The sequence below is a fragment of the Musca vetustissima genome, unplaced genomic scaffold (genome assembly GCF_032173495.1).
Source record: "Musca vetustissima isolate MV318-11 ecotype Yass unplaced genomic scaffold, APGP_CSIRO_Mvet_v1 utg418815, whole genome shotgun sequence".
In the NCBI taxonomy this organism is placed as follows: domain Eukaryota; kingdom Metazoa; phylum Arthropoda; class Insecta; order Diptera; family Muscidae; genus Musca; species Musca vetustissima.
The window spans coordinates 1-10,837 of record NW_026888991.1 but is presented as its reverse complement, the minus strand read 5'-3'; the positions used below and the strand labels follow the sequence as shown (position 1 = coordinate 10,837).

Sequence of the window (10,837 nt, the reverse complement as noted above, 5' to 3'; positions counted from 1 at the left end):
TATAGATTCGTTAAATATTTGTACGCAATCATGCCGCTCAACCCATCGTGTTTCACAATATGAATGTAGTCTTTTGAAAGATTTATTTGCTTCTCGAAATATTCTACATAAAGTACCAGACCTTTTTGGAGATTTTCGAAAGAATGAGCAAATTTCCGAAATTGTAGAAAATATAGTTCGAATTTCTCGAATCTTCGAAGCTGCATTTAGACATAAATTTAAAATGTGAGAGGAACAATGGATGTATACTGCAGAAGAAAATTTTGATTTAATAATGGTATGCACTCCATTGTAATTGCCTGACATGTTAGCCGCGCCGTCATATCCTTGACCTCTCAAAAAGTTTGGATGATTATTGTGTTTATTATGATGGTTGATAATTCTTTTCCTGTTAATCCATCTACTTCCACATAGGAAAGGAAACATTCTTTGATTTTATTAGATGCCTTATCGAAAAATCGAATACATATTGATAGCTGCTCCTTTCCGGAAATATCTGTAGTTTCATCCGCTAAAACCGAAAAGAACACAGCTCTTTTCACTTCTTCAACTATAGACATCTGGATGTATTCTCCAATTATTTCTATTAGCTCGTTCTGTATTCTAGGACTCAGGTATGTTGCATTTTTGGGCGTATTCTCCAAACTTTTTCTAAGATTTTCATCCCCATTCGCTCTATATCGCAACATCGCTCTCAAATTTCCTTCATTTGGATTATTTACGTCTAAAGACAGTACTCCGGAGTCGTTGCTTCCTCTTAAGGCGATGTCCTCCCTTCCACATAATAAAATTGTCTCAATGACCACTTTAACTTTATACTTTTGTTCATTCAATTTATCGGAAGCTCGTTGGTCCACAATATATTCTATACGTTTTGAAACATCTTTCATTCTTGCTATAAATTCCTGAGCCCTCATCATGGCATCTTTGTGGTATTCCGTTTTTTCGTGGGTCGTAAAGCACTCAATAGCATCTTTCCAATTTTTAAAAGGTTGCGACAGAAGTAATTTTGGGACTTGATGGTTGCCCTTTCCGCACCCTTCTTTATGTGAAAATAATATGCAGACTTTACAAAAAGCACCTTTTGCTAAATCTGAATATGCGATCCACGTGAATCTATCGAACCATTTTATTTGAAAAGTTCTCTTTTTTCCATTTTTTATTTGTGGCTCAAATTCATAGGTTGAGTGTGGAATCCATGTATTTAAATATAGATTTTTTTTCAAGTCGTCCGGAATATGGGTTTCAACATATTGACCAATGTCAAACATATGGACTTCACTCCGACAATTAATTGGGGATTCATCATCACGATCAAAAAAATCCATTGGAGTTGAACCAGATATAATGGTAGTTGCAGATTTTGAAGTAGATGCAGCTTCGTCATTTAACTGCTGTACTTTCAGTAAGTAACGTATCATAAAATTAATTTAAAGCATTTGCCATAAATTTGAAATTATGGAAAAAAGGCCAAATTAATATAGTTCACAGCAATTAGTTGATAATAATTTATTGAAGTATATAAACAAATGTATAATTTATGTCTTGGGCTAATTTGGGCTCCCAACTATAACAATATGGCATGCCGACAATTTAGAAGAATTTTAAATTTAATTCAATAGCATTGAAAAGGCGATATATAAGATAGGAATACTGTTGTATGTACCCTATACGTTGTCAAAGATTACTGTAATGTTTTTATGTAGAAATTTGGATATATGTCTATTTATACAATGATAGACCATCTTAGTTAATCACTAACGACATATTTAGAGATGGTATTTACCGGGTAAATACCCAAGGGGTGGGTAAATACGCATTTGCGGGTATTTATTTGGGTATTTACTATATCGAATCGGTAATACACCATCTTACACCCTATTTCCGGGTTTCTGTTATCAAATCGATTTAGAATGCATAGTTTTACGATACTTTAAAGACGTGGGTAAATACCCGAGTTTTTACCAAAAATTGGGTATAAACTCATTAACTGCCGAATCACTTGACATAGGCGGCCAAAATTTTGCATACATTTTGTCAAAAACGACATTTCGCATGAATATGTTGTGCAAAAAGATATCTCATTGCACCAAATTTGATCGCAAAATGTGTCTAATAGACAAAAAATACCTTAAATCGGGATTAAATGGGGGCTATATCAAAACTTGGACCCAGGGGCCACATTTTGGATTTCTATATTTGGTTTGACATTAAAAACGTGTATGCAAAATGTCAAGTGGTTCGGCAGTTAATGAGTTTATACCCAATTTTTGGGTAAAAACTCGGGTATTTACCCAAGTATTTACCCACGTCTTTAAAGTATCGTAAAACTATCCATTCCAAATCGATTTGATAACAGAAACCCGGAAATAGGGTGTAAGATGTTGTATTACCTATTCAATATAGTAAATACCCAAAAATGGGTATTTACTCAATTTACCGGGTATTTACCAAATTTACCGAGTATTTACCTTTTGGGTATTTACCCACTGTCCATCTCTAATAAATAAAAGTCCCATAATAGTGATCACAAAATGTTAAGTTGACAACCCTGTCATCACACTAAATTGTAACGGATTTTGGCAAATATGTAAACAAAGAGGTGAACATAAAAAACACTTATTCTGAGAGCGAGGTGAATTGGTTTGAGCTTTTTGTGTATCGAGCTTTCCCTCTCGCGAACTCTCAGCTCTCTTTACAACAGGAACAGGCAGAGAGCCGCTTTTACGCTCTTTTCACGCAAATTGCTGTCAAAGAGAGCACGCTAGCAGGGCTTTGCCTGATGCTGCTTACAACCACATCTGAGGTAAACAAAAACCTCAAGAAATTATACATTCATACAGAAGAAATGGACAATTACAAAAATATAAATTAAAAAGTAATTTTACATGAAAATGTACTTACCGTAGGTCTTTTTGAAAAGTAATTATCCAACGTTTTACACTGAGTTCTTTTCATTTTTATGTAACAAATAATTAAAAATTTTAAGACACTCACGTCACAACTAACACTCGACACACTTGAATGGTTTTTCTTTTTGAATTGATTTGTATTCAAGCTTTCACCAGAGATGCCAACACAAGCACAATATTTTATTATTATAATATTTTATTTTCACATTACCCACTCCAAGAACGGAAAACTCCATTTACGTTTTTATGAAGTTAATGTTTCAAACACATATAGATGTAAGTATATTCAACAATTAAACAAAATTATTTTAAGAAAAAAAATTAATTAATCAGGCAACATATATGAATTTTAATAAAATTAAAAAATTCAGTTGGAGAACTAAATTTACTTAAAGAAAAAAATTTCTGGGGGTCCCGGGCCCCCCGCCTGCGTACGTCCCTGATTCTAACAACATACCCTTTTGAATTGAACTCTAACCAATCAATATCAATTACTCTGTGGGATAGTAAAATGGTTTTAAATGGATTGAAGCATTGAAAATATGGATATGATTTTGGACCTGATAAGATCCCAAGTTGTATTCTAATAAAATGTGCTGAAGCTTTTGTTTTACCTTTAACTATGCTGTTTAACGCTTCGATTAATCAAACTGTATTTCCTCACAAATGGAAAACGTCATATATCATTCCACTATTTAAAAATGGAAATAAATCCGATGTTGCTAATTATCGTGGAATTGAAAAATTAAGTATAATTCCAAAGCTCTTTGAAAAAATCATAACTGATAACATTTACCATCATGTTAATTGCCTTATATCTCATATATCTTGATGTATGCCGATGATGTGAAATTATTTCTCAGTTTTTCAGACATCTCAAGTAATGATTTGTTACAACATGATCTGAATTCGTTTACAAATTGGTGTAATATGAACCTTATGGAAATATATTACTCGAAATGCAAACTCATGAGATTTACAAGAAAGAGGTTAATTGATACTGATTATACACTTAACGGCTACTCTCTGGAAAAAGTTAATGAGTTTGTGGATCTAGGAATTCTTTTGGATCGTAAACTGAATTTTAATTCCCACATTTCAGTAAGAATAAACAAAGCAAAGTCCGTGCATGGGTTTATTAAACGGTGGAGTAAAGAGTTCATGGATCCTTATGTCACAAAAAAATTATATACAACGCTTGTTTGCCCTATATTGGAATACTCTTCGATCATATGGGATCCTATATATATTACACACAGTGATCGCATCGAGTCCGTTCAAAAGCAATTTCTAATTTTCTGTTTACGGAACTTAAACTTCTCGAATTATAATCTTCCATCATATACAGATAGACTTTCCCTCATCAAGCTGCCAACTTTAAAAAGCCTAAGGAAAATGTTGAATGTATCATTTATTTTTAATTTAATAATGGGTGACGTTAATGCTGGATCAACAACATTTGTTTCAATATTCCCCAAAGAGCTCGCAATTATGTACCACTAGCTATTCAATTTTCTAGAATGAATTATTCAAATGCAGATCCCTTAACAATAATGTCTAACGATTTTAATGAATTATATAATCTTATTGATTTTTCTATGAATCTTGAAGCATTGAAAAGTAAAATTGTAATATATTTAAATTCATGAAATTAAGTATAACATTTTGTATTATATAGTCTGTAAGGAAAATATCCATAGACTAATAAATAATAATAATAAAATAATAATATGTACAGTGTACCAGGCTTAGCATAAAATGGCGTGTATATTATTTACACAATTTATTCATACGTTTTTGGTCTTTACCATTTGATTTTTATACTCTTCACCACACTGTGGTACAAAGTATTTTGTATTTGTGAATATGTTTGTAACAGGCAACAGGAAACGAGATAGACCCGTGGTTCCTTTTGAGAGTATGCATAGAATCACTTTCTTAGTCGGTTTATGCATGTCCATCCGTTCGACTGTCTGTTCATGTTAAATTGTAATCAAAGTACAGGTCGCATTTATGATCCGAATTGAATGAATATGTCACTTATTCGGTAGAAGGATGCACCCTATTGAAATTGGTAAAAATCAGTTCTGATTTAGATTTAGATGCATGTTCGACTGATTTAATCAAAGTCCCTATATATCTTTCGATTTGCACGAAATTTTGCACAGCGTAATGATGAATCTTGGATGAATTATTTTAATTTTATTTCGAAATCGGTTCAGATTTAAATATAGCTTCCATCTATATATTTTCGTCGGATCTTAGTTAAACAAAATTTGCACAACGTATCTAATTGACGTATTTTAATATGGAGACATATAAATCGATTTATATTAATTTGTTTTTAAATCTACTCGAGTGAAATGAAATTTAGCATAGTTTGCAAAAAGGCATGTGTATGGATTGATGTTAGTATGTTCACTTATAGTTAAAGATCGCATATTTAAATTCCTTCAATTTCATGTTAATACGCATATGTAGAATATATCCAAAGAAGGGTCCATGATACCCTCATGTAGTCGGCCCAGCCCGACTTTACTACTTTCCTCACTGGTTAGTTCTGTATTTAAGATTTCCCAAACAATCCCCATTACGTGGTAATTAGACATGCTGTGTAACGCTTAACCGTATCTTATAACTCAGTATTAAAGTAAAGAAATTGACTTTTAAATAATAAATAACAACCAAAATGAAGTTACAAAACATAATATTTGGGAACAGAATGAAAAAAATAATATTCTTAAATCCAAAGAACGCAATTATATTAACAACACAAAAACATTTTCTTAAGCAGAACAAAACCAAATGGAAAATATAACCAAATCCATTCAAATTTAAATATCTTCACAGCCAAGTATATTCAATCAGGAAAAATTAATGAAATCAATTAAATGAGTGTTTTTGATTAAGAAACGTAAAAAAGTGAAGTACATTCCTAAATTAATTAACATAATTTACCATTATAAAATGACAATCTAAGCAGAAAATTAAACACTGTCAAACGCAATAAAGCATCTTGGTGTTTGGTATAAATTTCACGCATCACAACCCAGCATAGAAATTTCCAGGAGGAATGATATATGAAACAGTCTATCAATTATGCAATTAGCAATCGGGTTTTTGCGCCACTAATAAAAACTTAGACTAGTCGATTCAAGTTTCACTTCTGATTAAGCAGCTGTCAGTATTTTGGTTGTCAACCGATTCTACGTGAACAATATGCCCTTCAAATAGAGCCCATATATTTCCTTAGATTTCGAGGGAAGTAAATTATTTTTATTGTTTTACATACCTTTTCATATTTTCAAGTGTGGATTTAAGATTAACAAAAACACCAACAACCATTTGCTACCTTCTGCGGAGCTAAATTGGAAATCTGACAAAATCTCGGGATATTTTTATTCTATTGTGTGGTAATATCTTTTGATCGATAGAAATGATATCCGATTAAAGGTCAATCATTCCAATCCAGATCACGTCTTCTAGGACTGCGGCACAAACTCTTCGAGTTTTCCTGTTGAAATTAAAATCGAACGTATTTTGGGCACTAATTTTCTGTTTTATTGGTGGTAGAAAATTTCTTCGCTAATATATTTGCAAGTGTTTGAATGGACCTGATATAACGTCATTTAAAGGTATTTTGATACGCATTTTCTAACCGAATGGGGCTACAATTTCGTATTTCTGGTTCATGGAGGTGAAAAGCAATATTTGCAGACAAATTTCACTATGTCCCAATTTTGCACATCGTAATAATATAAATTTTAAAATTTCCACAAAATGAAAATGTTTATTAGACATATCCGAAGATGAATCTGTCGGTCCAAACCTTCTATTATTTTTGGTCGATTTCAGTTATATAATGCATCAAAGACCTAAGTATGTAGTAAGATTGGAAAGAATGGGTATGTGTGAATTCCACTTTTTAACGTATCAGAAGTGGTCCATTAAAATATATGACAGATGTGTTGTATATGACAGATGTGTGTCATGTCAAGGATTCCAATTATAATCTCTATTAATATTATTATACTGTTTATTAATAATAATGACTGTTGATTAAATGGTGAGGATCAGACTGTCTATATGTAATGACTAACACAAATAGCCATACTAATTATTTTTCAGAATTCTGTTGTGAATTGAATTTCTGAAAAAACACAATGTATTATCTTAAGAGTGAAGCATTGTAATATCTTAATATAGTATGCCAAATACTAAAATACATACGTACTTTAATTAGTTAGTAAGGTGTATCTTTGGAATTATGAAGCTTTAGAGATGTTGATAAATATATAAGTATATTCTTAGTAAACACCGTGTTCTCATCTTTAGTTGTTTTTATAAAAGAAAACTATTTATTAGTGGGAATGTATAGCATTGTCTGCCGAGGAGTAAAGCGGGGAAAACTAAAGTGTCGGATCTCGCCACTGATTCTCATCAGTTCACTTAGTTTTTTGTTGGGATATTCTCCCTAGAAGCTAAAAAAACTTCATACACAAATGTCTCTTGTGACAATTCGAAATTCTTACATTACCAGCGATACAACCCCAATGAGAAGTTTGTTTCGTTGGTGCCTGAATTCGTGGTCAACAAGGCATTTGCAGACAACTACAATACATTTCCCACTGCTATGTGTCGTCACTTTGTGACGAATACACATAAAGTTGTTGTTGGTATTGCTAGTTAAAGCAACCCTCTTGCAATGAAAATTCCTTTTGGTGGTATGTAAACCGTAAAAGTTACTAATTTGACACTAAAGTAATGCAAAAGGAACCAATTGACTTCCTTTTTATCCTATAGTAAACGAGAAGGAGTCACTTGCGATATTAAAGAAAAAACTCAGTTTTTTTGTCAAAAGAGAAGAGAAAAATATGTAAACATTCTCTCCCAACAGCCACAAAAACTAGTTTTTTTATGTTATGTAGTTAGTCCCAGCACTAGTTTTACCGTAACAGTTAAAAATTTGATCCTAAAGTAATACCAGCCGAACCAATTGACTACCTTTTTACCCTGTAGTAAACGAGAAGGAGTCTTTTGCGATCTTAAAGAAAAAAAAACAACACGGTTTTTGGTGGTTGGTCTGCATTAAAAATCCGTTATTCTCAAGCAGTCTTTTTGTGATCGACTTGAAGTGCTGTGGCATCAAATTGTGAAATATTAAAGAAAAACTGTATCATGTAAAACAAATGATTTTTTAACTCAAACGGAAGGATATACATGTAAGTACTTCTATATATAATTTATTTCCTATTGAATATATATTATTGTATTTTAATTACAGATCAAGGTCAAGATCAAGGTCATAACATCTATTATAAAACGTGAATGAATGACTCTGGAAAATTATGGAAAAGGGGATTAGATTCTCTTAGTTATTTTTGCAATGTTCTTTTAGATAAGGTATTAGACACATATTTCCCCTTTTATTATAATATTATAATCATTATTATTTATTTCCAGATTCAATACCTGTAACCGAAGGATCTGACACGACTGAAATTGCAGTATGAAATTAGTACGGTTTGACTTATATTTTATTAAAAAAATAAAAATGAAAATAAAATTAATAAATGAGTGTGCTAATTGTATCATAAAAACGGTACTGAACTAGTTCTTACGGAACTAGAAAGGTTGGTAGTCTAATGTACCTATTCTTTGAATGTGAACATGTAACTAGTATAATACTAGTCCTCGGGTAAGCGAATGGGTGTCAATTGGTTGCCTCCTATGACAGCCCCACGTTAGAGTAACCAGTTAATTACATTGTTAAGGGGTGTAAAGTGGAACTAGTCACTGGAGAGCCGAGAATCGACAAGTTTCTGATTGCGAACTAGTTCCTCTTGCTAGCGGGAATAAACCAAACAGTTTGACCGTGACTGCGTCTTCAACTTCAGTAGTGTTGTAGTATATTTGCAAAACTACCATTTTCTTGAATCTATTCCTATTAAAACGTTACTTACTTGTGGTTATTGAATTTCGTAGAGAGCTTCACATATCAGGATAATGAAACAATATGTGGTGTAACCACATTCTGTCGTTCGATTTAGTTTGAATTACAAAAACTCAAAACTCTTTCTCCAAAGGGTGGGTGGAATTTTAATGACGAAAAAACCAAACAACAGAAACAACAAATCGAAAAAAGTAGATACAGATTTTTACGATTGCAATTATTTGTATTAATTTTCGTAGGAAATAAAAATAAACACTCCCGTTTGTACAGATAGAACAGTTGTTACTCTAGAAATGGTATGAAGTTAAACAGTTGAGGAAGTATAAGAATTGTTTCTTATATATTCCTACAAATTGAACATAATAGTGACATGAAATTTGAAAGGGGAAATGGTCTCTTGAATGATATGAAAGCAAAATATCCTATAACTAGTGGACTTCGTCAATAGTCTGTCGAAGAATGTCAAATTAAAGAAAACCCAAATTTTCAGGTGAATGAATACAATTTTGCTCTCCCCTTCCAACGTAAAACACAGTTTTCTTTTATACGCATACAATAATAATATTCCACTGTGAATAAACAACTAAAATGTATTTTAAAGATTTTTCTTGTGTGGGTTCTTTTTGCTAACATTAGTTTGTTTTCGGTACATACGTGTGTTTGTATGACGGCTATCAATACTTTGCGACTACTTCAAATACATCTTTAATTTGTTTACCTCTGTAAGGGTTGCGCTTGTGTACTGTTTCTTGAGATTGTGTTCAATTCCTTTACCCAAAACGATATTCGCAATCAGCTTAATATTCCAATGTGAAAATGTTAAATTAGAGACCTATAACAGTGTACATAATCATTTTCTGTTTCCAGTTTTACATTTCATTGTGCTTCCTGTAGCAGTCATTTCTGTTTATTATCAGTAGAATATTATAGATTCGAATTCTTGTTTTATGTTGTTCTTTGTGACCCTTTATGTTATTTGCTGCTGACGCAGGTATTGTTTTCTTCTACTTTCTTAAAGGATTAAGTTGTTATTCAGATTCCAGATTAATTGTCGCTGAGATTTTTATTTTCAAGTATGTAGTATATAGACCATTTGGTTGAAATGTTTGCCTAAAATCTTCAAAATTGGGATGTATGGTTTGCTATTTGAACCACATTTAAACTTGCCTATTTGGTACTTGATACACGCTCATCATTATACTTTCACAAAAAATGAACAACGTTCACATTTCATTTCACCCACTGTTTCATTTAAGCAAGAGCATTTCTTATTGTGGGTGTTTTTTGTTAAAAATGTATTTCCCGCCAACTACTAAGGCAACAATAACAAAGCATTTCAAGAGTACTCAGTGTGATTTTAATGGTCAGGACGTATTTAACAAGTTGTCCAGACGACCTGAAAGAGAAGAATACCATTAGCAACCAACCAACTAAATAGTAATAACAAAAGTTTATGAAAAAAACTCCAAAGGAAAATGACAGAAATATCCGGACGTTTGATGAAACTTTCGAAAAAATACACTACAATTTCATATTATCCCATAGCATGAAAATATACATTCCATTCCAGTTGATGTGCGAAAATAAATCCTTAAACAATACTCATCATTTCTTTCATTTAACAGGATGTGTTAGGCAAAATAGAATGAAAACATTTTATATCAACAACAACAGTGAAAATTTTGTCTGGGCTTTTTCAAAAAAGTGAAATATTAAAATATTGTTAATATAATAAACCGAATAAGGCAAAATAGAATGAAAACATTTTATATCAACAACAACAGTGAAAATTTTGTCTGGGCTTTTTCAAAAAAGTGAAATATTAAAATATTGTTAATATAATAAACCGAAAATGGAGGCTATGTCAATAGATGGACATACCTCAGTAATTTTGTGGCAAATTAAATCAACGAACTGGAGCCCCCTTGTTCCCTATGAGAGGTTTTCTTCTAGCTTTAAAGTTTGCTTTGGA

General features: G+C 32.1%; 1 protein-coding gene across 1 annotated transcript; it reads right to left on the bottom strand.

The window, feature by feature from the left end:
- Positions 1 to 404: 404 nt before the first annotated feature.
- On the bottom strand, positions 405 to 917 carry LOC133336763 (52 kDa repressor of the inhibitor of the protein kinase-like; the record flags this gene model as incomplete). Its single annotated transcript, XM_061545045.1, has 1 exon — positions 405 to 917. A coding segment is annotated over exon 1 (513 nt), but the record flags the coding sequence as incomplete, so codon positions are not given.
- Positions 918 to 10,837: the final 9,920 nt, after the last annotated feature.